The 26158-nt window shown below is 39.5% G+C and overlaps 1 protein-coding gene across 1 annotated transcript in view; it reads right to left on the reverse strand.

The window, feature by feature from the left end:
• Positions 1–2022: 2022 nt before the first annotated feature.
• Adgrg4 (adhesion G protein-coupled receptor G4) overlaps positions 2023–26158 on the reverse strand; it is a 113751-nt gene continuing 89615 nt past the window's right edge. The window contains exons 18-22 of the mRNA XM_087202093.1: positions 24383–24651; positions 19602–19680; positions 16241–16521; positions 10753–10854; positions 2023–2189 (exon numbers count right to left, since the gene is read on the reverse strand). Of these exons, the coding sequence (XP_087058219.1) occupies positions 2026–2189; positions 10753–10854; positions 16241–16521; positions 19602–19680; positions 24383–24651 (895 nt within the window). The 3' untranslated portion in view covers positions 2023–2025. The remainder of the gene's footprint in view (positions 2190–10752; positions 10855–16240; positions 16522–19601; positions 19681–24382; positions 24652–26158) is intronic.

The raw sequence follows: 26158 nt of genomic DNA on the forward strand, positions 1-26158 counted from the left end.
TTCTTCTAAGATGTGTACACTTAGAGTTTTTGAAACAAAACCTCCATGTATAGACCTTTCTCCCATGGGGTAACATATAGGCTGTGATCTTACCAAAAAAAAAGAAACTGTGAAAGTGAATAGAAGGATTATTTGATTTTAATATTCACTAAATATTATCTCATTCTTTTCCTTCCAAAACAATACTTAGAATATGAGGTTGGAGCAGATTGTTTCAGAAATTCAACATTTTCTCCAATCCAGGGGTGGGGGGCGGCAGGCATCTCTGCTGAGACAGATTGAAAAGAAATTCTTGTTGTTGAATGAAATTCACTTTGATTTCTGCAGGTAATATTCTTCTTACACAATTAGGCATAACTTTGCAACTCAAGGAAGATGAAGAGTAGGGATCTTCATCAAAGTCATCAGCATTAAAGAAAAAAAAAGAACATTTTCAGCTGGGGCATTAAGAACTTTGCATATACTGGAAGCATAAGAAAATTGTGTCAAGTGATGGAATGAATAATTAGAAAGGAAGTGAAGGTTGTGCTGCTTCCTTTGCATAGCTTAATATAAATCTGAGGTGAATTAATTCATTCTGACAGCACTGCCTAAGCAACAAGTTTGTATGTTCTTCCTGCATTGTGAATAGCTGGCAGTGTTACTGACCTTAATCTAAACCTAGGGGAGGATATTCATGGCCAAATGAATGGCCATGGAGGCTCTCAGGAAGAGGAATAAACATATCTAATATCCCCTGTAGATTTACGGTTCTTATACTGACAGTTTGGTTGTTTCTCCAGGTTGAGAGTGTCTGGTGGTACAGAAAGCATGATGCTTCATTCTGAGTTAATGGAACCAAGCTTCTGGCTGCCACAAATCTGATGATAGCATCCAGATTTCAGTTTTAGAAACTGTGGCTCTCGACTTGCTCCACTGGCTGAGTTATAGCTACAACTCACGAGATCTTCGAGACTAGCCCCAGTCCCTTGGCTCTCCAACATCTACTGCTTAGTACAACATTAAAATCTTTGACACATATTTGTTACTGCTTCTCTGGAAAAAATATACATATTTGGGCTGTGTGCTTGCTAATGAAATGGTATATGCCAGGGATAGTAGACAAACCAATATGACTTAAACCCTTTACAAAAATGATACTTCCAAATCATCCCCAACTAGTATCTACTAAGGAGCTTCCACAACCTAGGCCTTCTCTATGCCATGGCTCCCCAGTGCCTTCATATAAGCACTAAAACATATCTACAAATTAGTTGGCTAATCCAATAGATGGTGGTTGTGGCCAGGGAAAGTTTTTTTTTTTTTTCATGTATATCACTAACTTCCCCATATGGAAAGATGGAGACTGAGCAACTCCTTACACTAATCAAACAGCCTTAACTGGAAAGATACTTTTGCCTCACTCAGGCTTGAAGTTGATAGGCCACTTGGAGAGTATCAATTCTAGCCCTCTTTTATTAAAGATAGAGAGAATGTAGCTCTAAGCAGGGAAGTGAAGTGCCTGAGATCACAGAGTCAGTGATAAAGTTAGGACTTGAGCCAAAGCTCTTTGACTCCAAGTTTGGCATTTTTTTAACCCACCATGCTGTTTGAAGATTGCTTCAGTCCTGAAAAAAAGAAATGGTTTTTGCATCAACCATAATTAAAAAAAAGTACAAGTCAATGAGGCAGTTGACTTTGGTCTTTAAGAAAGCGAGAGAGGAATAAAGGAATGAAAAATTGTGAAGATATTTTATATAAGTGTACCAATTTACCAAAAGCAGCATCACTGTTATGTACTATAAATAGACACTAATAAAGTAAAAAAAATACAATTAAAACACCATATGATTTTAAAATAAAGAAAGCCAACCAAAGATAATTAATAATAGCTCAGACAAGAATGAGCCTAGATGTGTGTGTGCAGGCACTGGTGTGTTTGTGTGTACACAAGTGCATTTGGTTTTGAGAGGGAGGTATTGTTCACATTAATTCAGTATCTCTGCCTTGTAAGTGTAGGCAACACAACATTTTTTTCTCACCATTTCAGAAGCTTATTTCTGAAGGAGTGCCTTGTCCAGAGCCTAAAGATTTGAGAGTGGAGCTAGTTGCAGTTGACTGGAGGGATGGCGTCAACAATTTGTGCTCAAAGGTCTTCTTCAGTTGCTCTTGTTTATACCCAACATTTATCCCACATCTGTTGCTCCCATCTGAAATGACACCAAAAATGTTACAAATACAAAACTCATCAAATTCTATACTTAAAATGAGTGAACTTTATGATATGTAAATTATGCTTCAATAATCTTGTTAAAAATATCAAGCTCAATGTGCAGAGTTAGTTCATTCTGGGAGTCACCTTCTGCGAAGTCATGAGAGGTAAGTTTGGCCTGTCATATGTGGTCCAGGAATAGCCAGTGCCCTTCCCAAGGATACCTGCTTTCACTACAGTATAAAGACCAGCATGTTACTGATATACCCAGCATAAAGGAGGGGAACCTTGGTACTACTTACAGACTCTTGTAGTTGAAACACTGCCTTTCCTTAAAGGAAACAGACTGGGCTTTGTATTGAAACTGAGTAAAGGTGCCTGAATTGGATGGATGAACTGTTTGATATTGAAGACCTTCTCAAGGGAAGCACCAGTGTTAAGAGGTACCATTAGAGTTCACTAAATCATCCACTTTGCAGAGAGGGCCATCAGTAGGGCTGTCCAGACTGTATACCAGCCAGACAACTTAGGAATGCTGGTGTGTTCTCTCCATGGCCTCCACCACTCCTTGCTTTTCACATTGACTCAACCTACTATTGGCTACTGGCCAGATGTCTCTGAGACCCAGAGCCTGAAACACAGTAGGGAATCAATCAATGTTCTTTTGATTGAATCAAAGGTGAGGTGACACGGGAAAAAAATCTATCTGGTCCCATCCCCATGTGAGAGAGCAGACCCATGCTAGTGGAGCAGTGCCCCATGCCAGAGGAGTGGCACCTGGACCACAGGGGAGCATGGCAAGGAGCAGCAGAGGGAAAGACAAACCAACCAACTTGATCCTGATCGAGAACAACACCTGGGGAGAGAAGGGAGCAACCAGACCTCACGACTGTCTACAGAAAGTCCAACAGCCCACTCAAACCCCTACCTTGAGACCTACATCGAGCAGAAAACAGGGGGATGATCATGTTCTCCATCCATCTTCCAATAGGAGCAAGGAGATATCTTGGCTTGAACAGTTACCACAGTCTGGGTGAAACATAAGGAGGGACCTCTATTGCAAGGGGTGCATCTCAAAGAACTCTAGGCCTCAAAGCTAGGCAAAGAAAATCACGCCTGGCTGGATCCCAACACTGCATATCATGGAACGAAACCACTCATTCAATAACATAGAAATTTTTTCTTTGACTAAATCTTTTTTTGATTTTTCTATTTTGTATTATTTTTATCTTTGTTTCATTGGCTTTTTTGGAGTTTGAGGTTTTTCATCCACTTACATTCTTTTTTTGCCTATTGTATTTTCCCCTTCCAATATTTTTCCCTTTCTTATTTTTCTATTGTCTGTTTTTTCTCTTTATGGTTTTTCTTATTGTTTTTGTTTATTCTTTCCAATGACCATTCTCTATCATTAATTTCCTTCTACTCCTCAAGAGGACACTATATCTTACTTTTCTGTCCTCATTTGCATACCCCATCAATTAAATTTTCAAATTTTGCTTTTTCCATTCTCCAGTTCCCTATACTTTCCACTTTTACTAGTATAACTATTAAGCTTTATATATCTCTAGATAAATAGTTAACTTTATGCTATTGCTGTTGAATACTATCTTATTGTTAGTAGAGGTAAAGTTGTTCCACTTAGTAGATATTTACTATAATTCAATATTTGACCTGTCTTGGTCTTCATATTATAATAGATCTCTTTTGTAGACAGGGGTGGTACTTTATCAGCCCTTTGGATTTGTCAATGTTCAGTTTATATTAATGCTATAATTGATACTGCTTTTATTACTATAGCCAAGGAGACATAGCTGCTGCTGTTAATTGGTTTTCTTGAGATCCAAATATCTAGATCTCCTTGAGGTCATTAACAATACTATAGCCCATGCCTTTCGAACAGGGTACTGAGCCAAGCACAGTGCAACCTCCCATTTGAAGTAATAAAAGGATGGGGTTGGATCCCGGGACAGAGGCAAAGGCCAGCTGTTAGCCATGCCCAGAGCACATCACTGAAAAGTAGACATTAACTAAAGATGTCTCCCCTCTAGAAAGAAAACTTTCCGCTACAATAAGCTCACAAGCTTCAATACAAAACAAACAAACAAAAATAGCAGCTTTAGAAGACAAGCCAACAAAATTCCTCCAGAAACTCCCAACTGCCCCAAAGCTGACTCGTGGAGCATTGAAAGGGAGAAAGTCAAAAGCCTCACACCTGAATTATTGGAAATGGTACCAAGAAAGATAACAAAACAGTTCAATAAGGCAGTTGAAAAGCTTACAGAAGATATACCTAATAAGATATTTGGCCAAGGGCTGGGGATTTAGCTCAGTGGTTCCACAGCCTGCCCCGCAAGCACAAGGACCCGAGTTCGATCCCCAGCACACACAAAAAAAGATATTTGGCCAAGTAAACAAAATCATCAGTGAGTCTAAATATTACACTAATAAAAAGATAGAAGAGCTAAGCAAAATTATGCAAAACATGTATGATCCACATAGAAAATATTTAGAGTCCATAAAAGGACTCCAAATAGAAATTCAGGAGATTAAAAATTCTATTGAAAGTTTAGGCAGCACAGTTGACCAATGTAAAAACAGAGTCTCAGAACCTAAGACAGGACTGTGTTCAATGACAAATTAATGAGAGATACCTTCAAAACAAGAGAACATGAAAAATGGATCCAATTGGTCCTAGATGATGCCAAGAAGACTAATCTAAGATTAATTGGAATCAGTGAAAAATGAGAAGATAGCACAAATGGTATAAAATACCTGTTTACTGAAGTAATAGACAAAAATTTTTCAAATAAAAGAATTTAACATATAGATAAGTGAGGCATATAAAACCCAAATAGCAACAATCAGAAAAGAACCTCTCCACAACACATTATAGTCAAAATTCCAGAAGTGCAACACACAAACAGAATCTTAAAAGTGGTTATAGCTAAGTGGATGCACATTGAAGCAATACTCTTAAGTGAAATAAATAGGACACACATGTACAAATACCGAATAGTTTCTCTGGTGTGAGAAACTGAAAGTGTAAATAAGGACTAAAATGTATAATAGGTAATGTGAAATAGGAAGAAAAGGGGCAAAGGGGAAGGAAGTGGGAGGGCTAGAGGAAAGGATAGAAGGGAATGGGATTAATATGAGAAAATGGAAAAATAGGAACAAAATCTTTGTAAATAGGGAGGACTGGAGGGGTTGAAGGGAGGGCTGGGCAAGGGTGAAAAATAAGAACCAAGAGAAATTATGTAAAGGTGCAAATTTCCAATGATGAATGTCATTATATTGTATACCTAAAATGTACCAATGATTAGAATGAATAATCGATAATGCAAAATAGGAAGAAAAGGTCCAAAGGGGTAGGGGTAGTGGGAGGGGCAGGGGAAAGGAAAGAAGGGAAAGGAAAAATGATGAGAAATGGAAAAAATGGAAATAAAGTCTTTGTAAATAGGGAAGGGTGGAGGGGGTGAAGGGAGGGCTAGGAATGGGGAAAAAATAAGAACCAAGATGCATTATGTAAAGGTACTATTCCCAATGAGAGATGTAATTGTGTTGTATACCTAAAATGTACCAATAAAAGAATTTAACAACAACAAAAAAGTGATTGGAGAAAAGCAATGGATTGCTTATAAAGGAAAACCCATTAGAATTACAGCGGACTTCTCAACACAAAACTCAAAGGCAAGAAGGGCCTACAGTGAAGTGTCTCAAGCCCTAAAAGAAAACAATTTCTAATTCGGGGGAACTTATTCTACAAAACTTTCTGTTGAAATTGATGGAGAAATAAGATACTTTCATGATAAAGAGCACAAAAGAAATTCATGACCACCCAGCCAGCACTCCAAAAAATTCTCATGGATACCCTAGAAAGAAACAATGAAAGTAAAATGACAAAAGATCTAATAGAATGAATAAAACCAGTTAGGGTGAGCAGTTAAGTAGAAGGGAAAGACAAGGAAATCAACAACAGAAAATTAAGGCAAGTATAGGAATAGGTAATAGCTATCAGTAATAACTCTCAATATGCATGATTTCAATTTCCCAATCAAAAAACAGACAGGCAAAATGAATCAAGAAACAAAATCCAATGGTATGCTATATAAAAGAAACACATTTGACCCAAAAAGAATCTCATAGACTATAAATCAAAGGATGGAAAACAATACTATATGCAATAGAAACCAGATAAAAAAGCATGTGTGGCTATTTTATATTCAGACATAGTAGACTTCAAGCCAAAATTGATCATAAGAGGCAATGAAGGTCACTATACGTTGGTTAAGGGATCTAACAGGAAGACGTAGCAATTATTAACAAATATGCACCAAATAAAGGTCCACCCAACTTCATAAAACAAGTGCTACTAGACATAAAATATCAGATAAACATAAACACAATTATAGTGGGAGCCCTCAATACCCCACTATCAAAAACAAACACATCTATTAGAGAAAAAAAATCAACAAAGTAATATCAGAATTGAAGAAAACCTTCAAAAATGGACTTAATAGATATATACAGTGTTCCATCCAACAACAAAAGAATACATATTTTTCTCAGCTGTACATTGAACTTTCTCCAAAATAGACCACATACTAGCCAATAAATCAAACTCAAGTAAATATAAATGAACTGAAATTATATCATACATGTTATCAGGCTATATTACAATGAAATTACAAATCAAGAACAAAAGAAAACAGAAATTATGAAAATGCATAAAAACTAAACAATATATTAACTAAACAATTGGTTACAGAAAAAATCAAGGAAGAAATAAGACAGTTTCTGGAACTAAATGGCAATGCCAATGCAACATAGCAGAACTTATGGGACACAAGGAAAGCGGTCCCAAGAGGGAAATTTATAGCTGCAAATGCCCACATCACAAAAACAAAGCAAGCCCAAATAAATAACCTAACAATGCACTTCAAGGTCCCAAAAAGCAAGAATAATCCAAACCCAAAGCTAGTGTAAGGAAGGAAATTTTTAAAAGCAGAGCAAAAATCAATAAAATTGAGACAAAAAATACAAAGAATTAATGAATCTAAGAGTTGGTTCTTTGAAAAAACTAAACAAAATGGACAAACTCTTAGACAATTTAACCAAAAAAGGAGAGAAAAGACCCATACAAATGCAATTAGGTATGTAAAAGGAGAAATCACAGCAGAGTCTACTGAAATAAAAAACATTATTGGGCCGGGGATTTAGCTCAGTGGTTCCAGCGCCTGCCTTGCAAGAACAAGGACCGGAGTTCAATCCCAGGTACCAAAGGAAAAAAAAAATTATTAACAACTATTTTGTAAACCTGTATGTCAATGAATTGGAGAAGTTAGAAGAAATGGATAGATTCCTAGATACATATAAATTACCAAAACTGAACCAAGAAGATTTTGAAACCCTGAATAATCCAATAATAATCAATTAAGTTGAAGTAGCAATAAATAACCTACCAACTAAGAAAAGCCCAGGTCTGGAGAGGTTCACTGCTGAGTTCTAATACCAATGCTCCTCAAGCTCTTTAATGCAACTGAAAGGAAAGGCCTACTCCCAAAGTCATGCCTGGAAGCTACCATTAAACTGATTCCAAATCAGATAAGGCTCCAATCAGAAAAGAGAACTATAGACCAATCTCTTTAGTGAATATAGATGCAAAAATCCTCAACAAGATACTGGTAAACAGAATGCAGTGCATCATCAAAAAGATCATACACCATGGCCAAGTAGGCTTCATCTCAGGAGGGATGCAGGGATGGTTCAACATATGCAAATCAATAAATGTTATATATCATATAAACAAAAGGACAAAAATTACACAATCATCTCAATAGACACAGAAAAGGCCTTCGACAAAATCTGACATTCTTTCATGTCAGAAACACTGAAGAAAATAAATATAGAAGGATCTTATTCCAATCTGATAAAAGCCATTTTGGGCAAACCTACTGCCAACATTGTATTAAATGGGGAGAAACTGAAAGCTTTCCCTCTAAAGTCAGGAACAAGACAAGGATGTCCACTATCACCACTCCTGTTCATCAGAGTACTCAAAATATTAACAAGAGAGTCAGGGATTTAGCTCAGCAGCACCGCGCCTGCCTCACATGTGCAAGGTCCTGAGTTCAATCCCCTGTACCAAAAAAAAAAAATTTTACAAGAGCAATTAGACAAGAAAAAGAAATAAAAGTGATATGATAGGAAAGGAAGAAGTTCAAATTATCATTATTGACAGATGACATGATCCTCTACATAGAAGATCCAAAAAAAATCCACCAAAAGACTCTTAGAATTAATAACCAAATTCAGTGATGTAGCAGGATACAAAAGCAACACACAAAAACCAATAGCGTTCCTGCACACTAAAAATGAACCCACTGAGAAAGAAATTAGGAAAAAATACCATTTATGACAGCACCAAAACAAATTACATACTTAGGAATTAACCTAAGGAAGTGAAAGACCTCTACAATGAAAATTATAGTACTCTGAATAAAGGAAATTAAAGAGGTCATCCGAAAATGGAAAGATATTTCCTGTTCCAGGATAGGCAGAACCCATATAGCTAAAATGGCTATACTTCCAAAACTATTATACAGATTTAATTCATTCAACTTCAATCAAAACTTCAACAGCATTCCTCACAGAACTGGAGAAAACAAACCTAAAATTCATATAGAATCAAAAGAAATCGAAAATATCCAAAGCAATTCTGGGTAAAAAGAGCAAAGCAGGAGGCATCCCCATACTGAACCTGAAATTATATTACAAAGGTACTGTGATAAAAACAGGATGGTATTGGAACAAAAACAGACATGAGGATCAATGGAACAGCATGGAAGATTCAGAAACAACTGCAAGTACATTCCACTATTTGATCTTTGACAAAGGGGCCAAAACACACACTGGAGGAAAGAGAGCCTCTTTAATACATGGTGCTGGGACAACTGGCTGTCCACAGGCAGAAGATTGAATCTAGACCCATATCACTCAACGTGTATTAAACTAAAATCAAAATAGTTCAAAAAACTAAATGTTAAACCAGAAACACTTAATCTGATGGTAGACAAAACAGGTAAAACTCTTGAAGTTATAGGTATAGGCGGACTTTCTGAACAGAACCTCAGTTGCACAGGAAATAGTACTGAGAATAAACAAATGGGATCATATCAAATTAAAAAGCTTCTAAAAAACAGCTTCTGTACAGCAAAAGAATCAACCAACAGAATGAAAAGACGAGCAACAGAACATTAAAAACATTTGCCAGAGAATCCTCAAACAGAAGACTCATATCCAGAATCTATAAGGACCTCAAAAATGTGACCTCCTCAAATAAATGACCCAATCAAAAAATGGGCATGTGAAACGATTAGATACTTCACAGAAGAGGAAGCACAAATGGCCAATAAATATATGAAGAAATTCTCAACATTGTTGACCATTAGAGAAATTCAAATTAGAACAACACTGAGATTCCACCTTACCCCAGAAAGAATGGTCATCATCAAGAAATCAAATAATAACAAATGCTGGTGAGGCTGCAGGAAAAAAGGAACCCTTCTACACTATTAGTGGGAAGGTAAACCAATGCAACCACTGTGGAAATCAGTATGGAGAGTCCTCTAAAATTGGAAACTAGAAATTCCATTTGGCTCAGCTATTCCCTTTTTAGGTATCTTCCCAAAAGATTTAAAGGCATCACATTACAGTGATACATGCATACCCATGTTTATAGCAGCACGATTCATAATAACTAAATCTTGGAACCAGCCTATATTTCCATTAGCAGATGAATGGATAAAGAAAATGTGGTATTTACATACAGAGAAGTACTACTGTGCTATGCAGAAGGATAAACTTGCATCATCTGTAGGAAACTGGATGCACCTTGAGATCATAATGTTAAGTGAAATAAATCAGACACACAAGCTTAAACATCACTTGGTTTCTCTTATATGAGAGACTCGGAGTAAAAATTAAAGAGCAAAATAAAAGATAGATAAGAGGAAATAGGGAGAGAGATCTTTCTCAAACGGGAAGGTGAAAGAGATGGAAGGAGCAGGGAAGGAAGGTAGTGTTAGGGGATAAAAAAAGGCATTGGGATGTGTTGTGTACTCCACATGTGGAAGGTAAACATTATGTACTGCAAACATGTACAAAAAAAGGAAAGGGACCAAGAGATGGCTGGAGGGGGTAGAGAGGGAAGGAAAAGCAGAGGAAAAATAATTAAGATGTGTTATGTACATCTGCCAATTTCCCAGGAGGAATGTAAATAGTATGTACTATACACATATACTAATAAACTAAAATAAAATTTTAAAAAACAAAGAAAACAAGCTATCCAAGGAATTTGGGCCAAAATAAAAGCTCCACTAGGTTCAAATATAGCCCAAGTCATTCTTCATTTAACTTTATTCACCTTGGCACAAAAGCACAAATCATTTCCACGGCCTAGAAACAGACTATACATTGATACTGATGCTGTATAAACTCAGATAGGTGAATCTGGTCAGCTTTGTATAATGTGTAAAATTCAAAACCTTACCCACACTTACCAGAAAAGTTATCCAGGTGCAACCACCCACAACGGAGGTGTATGTGCCACTGCTCCCGCACACTCTCCTTCATCACGCAGTAAAACACAAAAATGAGGAATCCTAAGCCAGGAGAAGGAAGTCAGTCTTTTTGAGTTCTTTCATCAGCTGTCACCCAATGCCCAGATGCAGGCCTGCTCTTGTCGCCATAAATACCACTTCCAAGGAACCGCAGGGTCTTTCTAGCCTCCCGAAGGCAGTGATAGCAAAGAGGTCTGTGTCAAAACTTCATGGCCACTACTGTTTTCACTCCTGTCTATCCTAGAGCATGACAAATAAGGGCTGCAATGGTAATCCTCCAGGATCATTCATACCCTTGTGCTGTCTCCTTTCACATTGTACCAATAGAATGTGACAGAAGTTGTGGCATGTCTCTTCTAAGATTAAGTTATAAAAGACATTGAGGGCCAGGGATTTAGCTCAGTGGTTCCAGCACCTGCCTTGCAAGTGCAAGATCCCGAGTTCGATCCCCGATACGAACAAACAAGAAAAGATATTGAAACCCCCCCCCCCGCCTCATTACTCATTCAAGCATTTTTTTCTTCAGGAGGCCTACATAGTGAAGAATTGAGGCTTCCAGTAGAAGCCTGGAAAAAGATCCTCCAAGCCCACCCAAGTCTTCAGATGACGGGGACCTAGCCAACAGCTAGACTCCACTTTATGTGAGTCTCTAATTCACAAACGCCCAGCTAAGCAGCTCCTCAATTACTTACCCTCAGACACTGTGTGAGACAGGAAGTGTATGTTGTTTTAAGCTGGTAAATGTGCTAGTAATTGTTATAGAGCCATAAATAACTAATGCCAATGATCATTAGCACAATTCCATTATGTGAAAATTATGTACCTGGTGCCATCAGTTTCCACTGCCAGCCCTGATTTTATCCTGAACAGGGATGAGATTGGGTGCTAAAGGTATCTATCAGCAATATGGGCCATTTTTTCCTCCCAGTCATCTAGATATATATCCCTGGGAGTTAACAGTAGGACTCATGATGATTCTGATTGCAGGTTCCCTGGAGGACCAATTGGATTTTCACAAGTTAAGGGTAGAATTGGCAGAAATAACTCCTGTTGATAATCTGACTTGTATTTATAGTCCACGTGAAAAGACTTTACCCATAAAGCCCTACAAATGCCTCACACTGAAACTCATTTTCCCACTTCTGAATTCACATATTTGTTTCTCATAATATTTGCCATATTTAGCCATATAATTCTCTATGTATTGCCCATCTCACTACCCATCTGTCAAAATCTTTGAAAAGCTGACCTAAGTTTTCTTTTCATCTTTATATCAACTTTCCCTTTGTCTCCAGTATTATGTATGGCAGCTCAATAGGTGGTTATTGACTTGAACTCCAGGACACTTGATGCATAAACTCTCATAGTCTCCTACAACCTTAGAAATACCTGCATCAACCTCATAATGAATATCCTGGCCCAAATGCAGCTTAGGAACCTTTGTTCCCTATACAAGGTTCAGCCTCTACATTGGCAAGTTGTCCTGTAGAACAAATAAATGATTAGTAGCAGAATGATCTTAACTCATTGCAAATTGAGCACAAGTCAAAATAGTAAATGCCTTTAAAGCTAATTTCAGCTATGGCCTTAATGGGAATAGAGAATCTTGACTGAGTTGTGTGAGAGTCTCTTGCTATCTTCCCTGGTTTGACCATACCTTTCACAAGTTCATTTTGGGTGGCTTTGTTTTAAAAGAATGATGACAAACAGAAGTATTGAAGAACAGAGAAAATAAGGATAGCAATGAACTTGACAGAAAACTGGGATGTTGTAGCTGGATAAGAGAAAACTTGGAATAAGAAATATTCAGTGAGGAGAGGTGGTAGCATTAGTCACAGATCTGAAAGAGTTGTCATGAAAAGGACAAAATACTCCTTTTCTGTATGGTTGCCAGGTTAGAATCAGAAGCAATGGGGAGAAGCTACTGAACAACTGTGTAGTAACAAATCACAGCTAGCAATGACTATGCAATGATTCCTGATAGGCATTGTGTATTAATCTCATGTTTATAGATGAGAAACCTCAGAGTCCAAAAAGTCTAGTAAACTCAACCAAGGTCGCAGAGCTAATATTGAGCCGGCAGCACCAGGATTGAGCACAGTCAGCTGGCTATAGAGCCTAAGATCTTAACCATAGTACAGTCTTACTATCAGGTAAGGAAGACTGGTATAAGAATCAGAGCTGACTAGAAGTTAAATTCTTGCTTTGCAGAATGGTAAGCATCCTGTTCCTGGAAAGTTTCGGGCATAGGCAAGTGACTGCCTGTCACCTGATGAGTGGGGAGTTGCTTAGGGGAGATCTTGGTTCCCTGGTCCCAGCCATGAGATTCTGACTTCAGGTGAGAAGCAGCAGTCAGGTGGCTAAAAAAAAAAAGCACGTTCCAGTAATTCTCCGGAGGGCTTCACCCACGTGTGTAACCAAACAACTGTGAGAATCCAGCAGTGTTCACTCTTTCTTGGCAGCAGCCGCCTGGAAGGTGGTATAGTAACCCGAGGGGCACAAGTCCCAGTCTCAGAGCAGGTAAAACTCCTCTAGATCCAGCACAAACCAGGGATAACAATGATATCAAGCACTTATTGCTGTTCCCATTTCTTGCATGGAGTTTAGTTACTTCTCAGACTTAAAGGTTATTCTGTGAATTCCAATGAGCTGCCTGCCAGCCCTTCCTCGCCTCCTGACAGCCTTCCTTTTTCTTTCCAATAACAGATTGATCTACTTACTCACTAGAACAGAAGCATGAAGGAAGATGTCAGGTTTTTGTCACCTGCATTTTTATTTGTATACCCTTCCTTCACAAATGGTGCATCATGGGTGTAATTTTGTCCCACTTGACCACAGGGCAGCCCCCTTTGTGCTGAACCGCAAACTTGTCGATTTGTCATTTAATAGTTCACTTGTTACATTGCATTCTTGTTTTGGGGTTATTTAGTGTGCGTGTGTGTGTGTGTGTGTGTGTGTGTGTGTGTGTGTGTATGTGTTTAAAATTTGAGTTTGAAAATAGGGCTCTGAAAATGTCCTTGCTACAACATGGCACATTCCATCTTGTAGACAGCACTGGGAATGCTTGGTGCTTGATTGACACAGCATTTCTGACAGAGACAGCTTGTCTCTATTGATGCTGGATCTATGGAACTTCAGTTTTAGTCTTTAAGAACACAGCCAATTACATTCTGGTTCTACCCATGTAGGCTTCCTACTTAGATAATGAGTTCCCCTTCCACCATAGGAATGGAGTACTTGTTCTGAAAACACCTCTACCCTTTTCAAGTTCAAGACTGCTTTGCTTTCTTGTTCTTTTGTCAGCTTTCTTTTAACTCCTCTTTGGATAGAGTTAACGTATTTCTCCTCACATTAGTGTGCCAAAGAGAAGCCTGGAGTTAGCACCGAGAAAGAAGTCTGTACAGGTGTCTGATTCCTAAACTACTTCTGTGGACATTCCACAGCAAGACTGACTAGTTCTTGAGGTTACAGCATCATGGGAGAGATCGGAGTGCGAGTACCTCAGTGTGGGCCAAGTGGTTTTGTTGAGAATGAAAGTGGAGGACCATCACTAGGGCTGCAGTCAGCATTGTAGATTATAGCCAAAGGACGGTAGCCTCAAAGGGTACCAAGGGATAGTGGTGTGGAGAGCTCCTAAAAAGTCCATCTATATTACCAGACATGATGAAAATGGCACATGGAGGATGAATAGCATATTTTGTGTCTTTACACATCCCAGGCAATACATGTCTGTATAGTATTCCCCCTTATCCAAGGGGAATGAATTCTGAGACCCCCAGAGAAGGCCAGAGAGTACCAAACCCTACATAGAATATGTTTTTTCCTGTACATGCAGACCTGTGATAAAGTTAAATTTATAAATTAGATACAGCAAGAAATTAACATAACTAATAATAAAATAGAAAATATGACAATATACTATAACAAAGTTGTTTAAAGGTTGTAAATAGTTTACTTCTGGGGTTTTCCATTTAATATTTTCAAGCCATGGTTGACCAGATGTAGCTAAAACTATGCAAAGTGAAGCTCCAGGTAAGAGAGTAGGGAACTACTATATAAGGTTGGCAGAATCTGGTGGGGCACAAAATCCCATTTGATTCACTTTACTACTATAAAGTAAGATGGTTTCTTAAGACATGAGCACAAAATTATGCTTTCTACCACATTTCTACCTGTCTCATGCCTGCACGGGTTTGCATGTGCCTAGCACATAATAACTACACACCCAATTCATATTTCCAAAGGTTTCTTGGAGGTTAACAACCACAATAATAAAAGGTCCAGAAGTTTTTTAAATGCTAGGGTAAATAAAACTTTAAATATTTTCCCAATAGTTTTGAGAATTTTTTCTATGAGAATATATATTTCTGAGAATGAGGAAATACGGTTGGCCATATTTCCCCACCTTCTTTGACTATAGTGAACTTTTCTTGCTGGAGCATTCATGGAAACACCAGTGGACTGCATTTTGGAAAAGAGAAGTTATTGAATGAAAAAATATAGAGAGCAGAAAAGGAGACCTTAACTCAAAGGAATGCCAAGTTGACTCCCTACCTGCCCCATTGGCCCAAATGGACTAGGTCAAAATTGAGGATAAAAACATGGAATGGAGTTTTAGATTCCCATAAAATTATTCTCCCCATCAAGATTTCTTAACAAGAAAAACCTGATTAAAATGAACATCAATAAATACTCAGAGGTATATTAACCAGTTTCTATGCCATCTTTTGTCTAATTAATTTAATCATTTTATTGATGATTTGTTCCTTTTCCCAGAATATAAGAAAGACATAAAAAGCTATAGAGTCCTTAGCTTGGGATCATCCAATTCAATCAGCTGTGGTGAATTTCCTAATGGGATTTATAGCAAAACCAAGACTAGAACATTGGCCTATTCCCTTGGCCCATAACTCTGCTCTTAGCCGTCATTCCTGTATGGCTCTACAATTTCCTAGCCTGGATCTTTCCCCAGATATTAAGATGTATGATGTAAATAGAGTTTTGGGGACTAAAAGTTTAATGTTTGTACAGTGCAGTAATTGCTATGTTCAACCAGATTATGAACTTTAAAATGTCAATACAAGTGTGAATCTATACATTGACAAGTACAATGTGTTGATGCAAGGAATACGTAAGAAGGATTGCCAATCCATGTGTGATACAGATGTTGCCAACTAGATAAAGTTAGGTTACCTCACCAGGGCTGCTACTTACATCCCTGAGGAAGAGAGTGGGCTGGGTATTCATTCAGAGGGATAATATCTAGCTAATATTTCCAATGGTTCCTTGTCAAGTCATTGTGAGCAGAGGCCTCCTGTAGTATTTTCTCTCCCTTCGTGTCTCTGATACATGACATTATTTTACAAAGCAGTGACAGCTTTGCTAGACATCTAGCTACCCACAGAAAGGTCAAAAAAACAGTGGTTACCTTGCAAAGTATTGCAAATGGCAAAAAGATACAAGAAAAAGATCCTCACAGGTCCCCAGGCAAAAAAGGCAAACCCCCAGGTGAGGCCAAGTAAGAATGTCAGGCTTAGTGTGCCTTTGAGGTCACGTAGGATCATCTTCCGCCGAGTCTTCTGCCTTTGGGATTTCATGGAATTCAGTTGAGCAAGAACAATGCAGAACATGGAGAGATTCACAAAAAATATGAGGCAAAAATAAGCCACTACCGAGATGTAAAAGACAGAATCATCCTTAATCCAACAACTGTAAGAAAGAAAGAAGAAAAGACTATTGTGAAGCAGGGAAACAAAACTCCTATTTTACAGACTCTGAGGATGAGCTAGTCAGTTTCATTTAACCCAAAGACACCTCGATCCAGAGAGATGAACCAACTTGACAGAGCTCATTCACACCCACTGGAGGCAGAGCTGGGACTAGAACTCCAAACTCCTGAGCCCCATATCAGGGCATTTCCAGGTGCCAACTTACAAATCCTGGAGGATATTTCTGCTCTACATATGCAGAAACCTCTCAGTCTAATTCCCTAGGAAACGATTGCGTTCCTCAACAACAGAAAAGCAAATTATGCATTTTCCCCCAAAGTGGCTCTCCTCCCCCCACCTTACACCTGAGCTCATATTTGCAGGATGAATTCTGTGTTGCATAATGAATATCACAGTCCAAGGAGAAAAGCAATGAATAGCTTTTCTGAATGCTATATCAAACAATGATGAGATGATCAGAGTTAATGAAAATGCAACAAAAAGAGGACAGCTCTAGTTGTACTGCTTTAAAATGTGAGGTATTTGGGTTACAAAAGGCAACCTAGCCACGGGATTGATTAATGTCTCTACATTTTCTATTAAAGAAGAAATATACAGGGTTCATATGAACAGATACTTCACTTAATAACATTTCCAATTATGGAAGGCATTGTCTCTGGTTTTTCAAAACACACAAGCGACTAATTCAACTGTGTGTCGACTTAGCTAAGACCTCTTTTCTAACAGCAGGAAAATACCTTTGGGGCATGATATTGATGTGGATAGTTTCATGTCTGTGTGTGTGTGTGTGTGTACATACATACATGCATGTGTGTGTACATGTGTGTGTGTGTGTGTCAGAGAGAGAGAGAGAGAGAGAGATGGAAGGATGTGAAAAATTTCTTAATGGAGTACAATACTTACGGTTTTCTGAATATCATCTTTAGCCTTAAAGAAAGCTGCAGAATTCTTTCTTTTCCCTTTCTTCCCCTCCTCTTCCCTCCCCACCCCTTCCCCTCTCTCTCCCTCCCTCCCTCCCTCTCTCTCTCTCTCCTTCCCTCCCCGCCCCAAGGCCTCAAAGCCTTCACACTGAACTTTATGCCCAGCCCCCCTTTTCTATTTTGAGATAGGTTCTCACTAAGTTGCTAAATTGTGCAGGCTGTGCAGGAACTTGCTATCCTCCTGCCTCAGCCTCTGTAGTAGCTGCATTTACAGATGTGCACCACCACACCCAGCTACAAAATATTTTAAAATGGAGCAGCACTCTATGCTTGGCTAGAAAGTCATCTCAAAGATCAACTTAAAAGTTGATCTTGTAGAAGCAGAGAGTAGAACAGTAGTTATCAGAGGTGGGGGGGAGTGCTGTGGAGGGAGAGGTGGGGAGAAGCTAGTAAATGGGTACACAGTTACAGACCGGAGGAGTAAGTTCTGAAGTTCTAATGCACAGTAGGGTGACTATAGATAACAATGTATATTTTAAACTAGCTAGAAAAAAAGGATTTTGAATGGTCTCACCACAAAGAAATGACAAATGTTAGAGGTGATGGATATGCCAAATACTCTGATTTGATTATTACATGATGTATCCATATATCAAACCATCTCAGTGTACCAAATAAATATGTGTAGTTACTATATGCAATTAAAAATAATTTTAAAACAAGCACATAAGAGATTATCTGTACAAATTTGATTATTGCCTATAAGAGGTACCTCAAAGAAGAGAAACTAACTAGCTGAGGGCTAGGGTGGGGCTTACTTTTTATTTTGCTCTTTTGTACATTTGCATTTTGTATCACGCAGTGAATTACCTTTCCAAACATGATTATTTAAAAAACAAAACCCTTAGAGCCATCTGTTTCTTACTAACAAATTCACAGGTGAAAAGGCTCTTTTAGGGGAGAATGGAGTTGATTTTGTTCTGGTTTTACTTCCGTATTTGATCACTGCAGAAGAATCACCGTTAGATAGTGGGACCATTTGAGTCACAAAACAGGCAAAGAGGGAGGACAGAGGGGAAGATGAGAAGGGAAGGGAGAGGAAGGAGAACAAGGAATTTTAATTAGAAAGCATCTGCTGCAAAGGGCAATATAATTCTGACCCTCTGGAAGCTGTCATCTTAATATGAAAGAGAGAGGAGCCTGGGAGCAGGACCTCCCACATTTGACCCCAGTCCGGTTGGAGAGGCAAACCATAGAGGGTGTGAGCTCTTGAGGCAACGCTAAAGAGAAAGGCTATGGGTAAGTAAGTGTGAAACGAGATTGCACCACGGAAAGGACCACAATGTAACCACGTACATGGCTGTAAAAGAAGGTTCAAAAGAGATGGGGTGGAGTGAATGGCTACTCCAGTGGCTGTGCTTGAAAGCCAAAGAGATGGGCTTACACCTCAATTGAAAAGATATGGAGGAAGGAAAGGAACGGAAAAAGGGAGGAAAGGAGGAAGGAAGGAAAGAAAGGAGGGAGGGAGGGAAGGAAGGGAAACGAAACTGAGCCAGTTTACAAAAGAAGGTTTTGCAATCTTATTCAGGGAAGACCTTGGTTGTTAAAAATGTAGAAAATGTGGCCGGGGATTTAGCTCAGTGGTTCTGCCGCCTGCCTCGCAAGTGCAATGACCGGAGTTCGATCCCCGGTGCCAAAAAAAAAGAAGTAGAAAATGTTTTCCAGTTTATCTCAGTATTTCCTTATATTGCTCACCAACTGTTCTAATGGTCTCTTTGAGATTTGTAACATTAATGGCCTCCAGTAACATAACATTTGCCATGGACAAGGCAACAGACCAAACACTTTATATACATGATATCATTTTAATTTGCTCATGACATCAAGAGCAAACATTATTATGCCCATTTTCCAAAAGAAGAAATAACGATTGAGAGGTAAGATACTTTGCCCAAGTTTAGAGAGAGCCCAGACACCTATCCATTCCCTGAGTGTAGCAGTGACTGTGTTTAGGGAGAAAATCTGAGGCTGAGCTCTCCCTGAAACCAGTATCTGGACCAAATCCCTGGCCAGGAACACTCCACCAAACCCAGCCCCACCAGAGCCACACCGCCTGAGAAGCGGGGATGCTGTTACTTACAACAGAGTTGTTGGGCTCAGCGTCCCATATAGATCTTTTCTCACACTGAGTATGACTGCCACGGTGATCGCTGGGACTCCTAGAGCGGGAAAGCGAGCCAAAAGATCCCATTACATGGTGGGAGAAAGATCTCTGTCAATGACTGTGGCGCTGATACATTAAGATACTGTCGAAATGAGCCACAGATGTGCGGGCATCAAAACACCATTGTTTGCAAAATGTTTGTGCATTCTTCCAAGTTAAACATTTCTAGGAGTTCTCCAATCTGCTAAACTAAGCAGCATGCCAATGGCTCCAATACAACACCCACTGGTTATTAAAAATAGCTCAAGTACCAAAAAATCAACTTGGCAATAGAAGTGTCTAGTTCATCACAATGCAAGTTTGTATTGAGCATTTCTTCTTAGATGATGAGCCGCCGGTATTTTTCTCCCTTTCAATACTGACCCTTAGTTCCCACTATCCTTTTGTCTAGGTCACCTTGGAGGAAGAGCACAGGCAATCAGTTGCAGCTTTCAGTGCTCTTTTGACAGGGAAGCTTTTTCCGAACTCGTTACTAGTTTGACATTTTGACTAGATCGACCAGTTAACGACCAGTCAATTCAGCCAGACTGTAATAAAGCAATCAGTTCAGTCCAAATGGTCAAACATGATGTGAGCATAGACATAGGGCTTAAAAATCCAATTTCATGTACATTTGCAAAACTTAAATGATTTCTTTATTTCTAAAACTATGTTTCTCTTAAACTAAGAGCATACGCCCATGCACATTTTATGGTTCTGTGAGATACGTTCCAAAGTTGTTCCAAACCCTAGAATGACAAGCATTTTGGAAAGTCCTCCATTGTCTTATTCTGTGATAAACATCAGTCCCTTTAATCATACAGCCTACCCCTAGCACAGTGCCTAGCATAATGAAGATGTTTCCCACAGAGACCCCTTGGAGGCGGAAAGCAAGGCAGGGAAGGAGGTATCATTTAAGATGGAATTTCATGGCAGCCATCAAATTTACATGTTCATATTTTTAAAAAATTACCCCTATTGGTTATTTGTTCTTCTTAAAAATGTGACAAATCTACTGCCTTGAACGCGGATTTTAAATAAACCTTTACAACAGGCTGCTTTGGCATTAGGAAGGTAGAGTTTCAAACCTAAACAGATGCTAATATTTATTTTCCTTACAGTTGATTGCATTTGTCTAATGGTTAAATGCTCCGAAAGTCCCTGCAGCAGCTCAGCAGTGGCTCCCTGGTGGCCTTGTGTGTATCCACATAGGCCACACAAACAAAGGCTTGGATCTCTGCTTATCTGCATTTTGGCAGAATGCCCTGTGGATCTGCAGGAAGGGGAGCCAGCGGGAGCCCTGTGAGGAGGTGTTCCAGCGCTGTCTCTTACTCCCCTCCCAATGTCCTTTGGGAGGCTGTCAGGAAGACTGTTTTCATCATTTCCCCGAGTTTTGCGGAGGTGTGGGCTTTTCACCCTGCCCCTTCAGAATGGAGCTGCCTAGCATAAAACCACACCACTTCCCTTTAGAACTGGCTCCTCAGCAACAGGGAATCCCACAACTCCTGCCACAGTCATCTATTCCCTTTTGTTTTGGCGTCATTCTTTTTAGCATGCAGGGCAAGAACTTGGGAGCTGGCACTTTTAGCTACTCTTCTTTTAGCTGCTGTCTTTGTAAGTAATAAACTGAATCTAGGAGTGGTTCATTGCATCTTTCTATACTGGTCAAGGTAGTCAGGCCATGGCCGTGGCTTTGCCTTGGCTGGTGTGTGGACTTGATACTCTTCAATACTTTCCTGTCTCCAAGTTCCAAACATTAGCCTTCCCTGCCGATCCCTCCACCCCAGTACTATGTGGGAATGAGAAAATCAGAGAGACAGGAAGCAAGCCTGGGGAATACCACCATGTGAGGAGCAAGTGAAGGAGGAAGAATCTGCGAAAGGAGCAGAGAATGCACGGTGATGAGAAAGATGGAAAGCCAGGATGGAGTGACATTTACAACCCTTTCACAATTAGGCATATGTGGGTTATCCAAAGCCTCTTCCTCAGTATCTTTCACTCCTCTGGTTGAATCAAGATGACAGATGAGAGGGCCAGGGATGTAGCTCAGTGGCACCGCGCCTGCCTGGCAAGCGCAGTCCTGAGTTTGATCCCCATGACAGGCACAAGGGGAGTGTATTGATTGCTTTGGGCACTGTGTTTCTGATAATTCTGAATTGTACTGAAACAAGTTTTTGGATTATGCTTTGTTTAATATTGCCTTCTCTGCTCCTTACAATAGCATATTTAATAACACTGACTGTGTATCCAATAAAAGCATGTGTTATGTTAATTAACTCATTAAAAAGATGAGTAATAATTAGGAAGCTATTGTCTTCACAAAGGCAGTGAAAGATAAATTCTCTCTTCCTATGTATCCTATTTCATACATGTCTCCTACACATGCAACACACTTCCTAAACCCCAAATCTGCTTCTTTTAATTTTTATTTGTATTAGTATAGGTTTGCAGCACATAATGATTATACTCATCATGGGGAGTTGGTACATGTGCATAACACATTTAATTCCCTTAGACAAGGGAGGGAGGGAAAGGAGTTGAGCTGGCCGTGTCAGTTAGAAATATCGGAAAGCAAAACAATAAAGTGGCATTTATGTTAGGAAATTCTCCTGCCTTCCTCCAAAAGCAAACAGTTCTGAGGTTTGGTGAGAGTCAGGTCATGGCTGAGCAGACATGCTGTTATAGTTTGTGTCTAGATCCCCCCCTCCGAGCCTCATGCAGTCATAGGTGGGGCTTTTCGGAACTGGCTGGAAATAGGGTGTGTGATGCTGGGATAAGGGGTGTGATACTAAATTTGTCCACTGATTAGAATTAGCAAAGTTCTGGGTATGGCTGAATGGATTTACTGAAGACAGAAGTCCTTCTCTGGGTGTGTCTGGAGCCAACCAAAAGGCTTGTAGCCTGGATGGAATAAAAGAGAAAGGCAGGTTTGCTGCTGCTGCTGTTGCTTGCTGACTCCTACCTGCACTGCTATGAATGGTATCTCCTCTGTGATGCTTCTCTGCCATGCCACCCTGCCTTAGAGCCAGCTGACTATGGACTGAAACTTCTACAAACTGTGAGCTAGATAAAATTTCCTCTTTTAACTTGTGGGTGCTGGGTATTTTTCCTCAGCAACAAGAAAAGTAACTAACACACACCCTTTCACCCATTTTAAATTCTCTCCCTGTTCCTTAAGCAATATGGCAAGATCATAGAAAATGAAAGTCCTAGCTATGGAGACAGACACTCTGGTTCAAGTTGCAGTTCCTACTAGCTGTGTAAGTTTGAGCAAATTATCTTCTCTCTGAACCTCAGTGTCCTCTTCTATTAAGTGGGAATATCTCCTATAGAGATACTATAAGGACAAAATGAGTATATTAAACACTTAGAATAGCATCTGTCACATGTAAGGACTACCTAAGTATTAGTTGTTATATCAGTAAGTATGTGTTGTTAACTGTAACTTCTGTAAAAGAAGAACTAAAAATCTGACAGGTTCACTGGTATAGATCTAGAATTTCACACAATGAAGTGTTCAATAATTATTTGTGCACCAACTCTGCATCACAAAAATTAAAAGTTAAATTTATAGAGCAATATATAACGAGACGATGCATACCTTAACACCAGCAAAGCAATGAATTCTTTACCTATGATATTAACAGATTTTGGTCCCAGCCAATTTGTCTAATAGAGCTTGCTGTAGGGTAAATGTGCTCCCCAATGTCTTAGCTACTTCTTCGTCACTGAGACACAATGTCAGACACCCACAGCCCTAAAGAGGAAAGATTTATTTTGGCTCAGAGTTTGTAGAGGTTTCAGTCCATAGTCAGCTGGCTCCAAGGCAGGGTGGCATGGCAGAGGAGAAGCAGTCCATGGCATGGCAGGCAGGAGGCAGAGAACATGTGAAGGAAGAGGGAGGGAGACAGACCCTTCCAGGCCATACCCCCAGTGACCACCTCCTCAGACCAGACTTCACCTCCCAACATCACATTTAGCTATAAATTCTTCAGCGGATTAACCCACTGATGAGTATCTACCCCCATGATCCAATCCCCTCACAAAAGCCCCAATTATGAGCACATGAGGCTTTGAGGGGACATTAGATATAAAACAAAATACCCAAAGTCCATGTGGGGCAACTTAATTCTCAGTGCAACAGTATTGATAGGTGGACTCTTTATGAGTTGATTAGGTAATAAAGGGCTCTGCCCTCATGAATTCATTAACATAGTAATACATGAATGCTTCTGTTTGCAAACAAACAGGTTCACAAAGAAAAGCATTGGGCAACATTTTGCTTCTGTTCACAAACTCTGCATTGGGTGACAAACAACCATGGCCACCTTCCCCACACAAACACAAGTGCAGCCCTCTTCCCCAAAATCATAAGACAAATTAAGTTCACAAACTGAGGCACCACTGTACAGTTATTGCAGGAGTGGTTCATTTTTGCAGAAGTGGATTTCTTATAAAAGGATAAGTTCTGTCCCCTCCCTCTTATCCATATGATGCCTCCCACCATATTATGACAATGCAAGAAGGCTGACAACAGACGCACGTCCTTAATCTTGACCTTCCAGCCTCCAGAATTTTAGAGATAAACCTCTCTTTATAAATTACCCAGTCTCTGATATTACGTTATAGCAGCACAAAACAGACTAACATAGAGCTAAAATTAGAAAGATACACAGGCTTAAAACAGAGACGTCAAGGACAACAGCAGATACACTTACCCCAACCAACCAGGCAAAATTTAAAGATATAATTTGGAATGTACATGTTGAAGACTTTGACTAGAGCAAAATACATGTGGACTGCCTCCAGGCCCATCCATGTTAAAGAAACAAGCAGGAAGTAATGAAGTGCCACTGCGGCTGTGATACAAAGGCCCACATTCTGAAATGACGACAACCACGAGTTGATCAGAAATGCTAGGTTTAGCATCAGTAATGCTGTGCACAGGTTGATCAGGATTTTGGAAGGATAATCTTTTCTAAGTTTGCTGGAAGAAACAGCACAATGTTAAGTTAGCTTGGGTCTCTTTTTAAATTAAATATTGCCACATCCTATCTGTGTAATACAGGAATAGAGAACTGTCTATTAAGATTACTCATCAAACTTACATACGCTGAAGGGCCGGGGATGTAGCTCAGTGGCACCACACCTGCCTTGCAAGCACAAGTCCTGAGTTCGATCCCCGGTACCAAAAAACCAACCAACCAAACAAACAAACAAAAACAACTTACATACACTGATATTTAGAGTCTCTCCACCATCTTTCCAGGTAGAGTCAAAGTATTCCAAGCACAGTGACCTTCACTAACAATATTAGTACTGTAATAGCCTCTTACAATTCTATCATCAGTTTAACAGGCTGGATCTACATATTACCAAATGGCAAGGTGACCATGGAAACCACTTCAAGTAGCATTACATGGATTATTTCCAAAGATTTCAATGTTTGGGATCGTGGAATTATGACCTAAAGTTTCACTAATTGACTACAATTTGACCTTGGGGAAACTGGCCTCATGTTTTCCAAATTTTAAAACATATATTTTTCTCTTTGATTCTTCCACAATTTTGATTCAATTTTTACTGATTTAAATTTTGCAATGTTCATGCTGTATAAATGCACAGTTTTTAAACTGAGGTAAACTGTAAGGTGCACAGGTCTTACGGAGGTACTAAGGGGTCGTTATATGTCTACACACCTGTGGGACTTCCACTCGGATCAACCTTTTAGCATCTCAGAAGGTTTGCTATGCTTCTCTCCCAACAACCCCACCAGAGGTAACCAATATTCTAACTTCTATCCCCACAATTTCCGTTTTGCCTGTATTTGGAACTCAAATAAATGGAACCATATAACATGATCTCCTCCTCCTCCTCCTCCTTCTCTCCTCCCTCTTTCTTTTCCTCCTCCTCCTCCTCCTTCTCCTCCTCCTCCTCACCCTTCTTCCCTTCTCCTTCTTCTCCTTCTTCTCCTTCTTCTTCCTGTATGTGGTACTGGAGATTAAACCCAGGGCCTTCACACTCAGCTACATTCCCAGCACCTTTTATTGTTTTGAGACAGGGTCTTGCTAAGTTGCTAAGTTACCCAGACTGGGCTTGAAGTTGTGATCCTCCTGCCCCAGCCACCCAGAGTGCTGAGATTACAGATGTGCATCACATGCCTGGCTATGATATTTTTTCTGGCTTCTGCTCAATTCTATGTCTATGGGATTTAGGTATCATGTTGCGCTGTATAAAAGTAGTTCATCCCTTTTTACTGCTGTGTTCACTCTATTTTACAAATATATCCCAGTTTATTCAGTCAGACAACTGGTAATATATATTGGGGTTGTTTCTATAACTGAAGTTACTATGAGTATTTTTGTATATATCTTTTGGTGGACACAGGCACTCATTTCTCTTGAGTATACATCTAGGAGTGAAACTTATGAGTCAATGTCTAGATATACATTTGTCTTTAGTAGGTATCGCCAAATAAATTTCCAAAGTACCTG

This window comes from Heterocephalus glaber, unplaced genomic scaffold, assembly GCF_053883595.1.
Source record: "Heterocephalus glaber isolate CG9 unplaced genomic scaffold, H.glaber_assembly_v1.0 deba00001764, whole genome shotgun sequence".
Lineage (NCBI taxonomy): Eukaryota > Metazoa > Chordata > Mammalia > Rodentia > Bathyergidae > Heterocephalus > Heterocephalus glaber.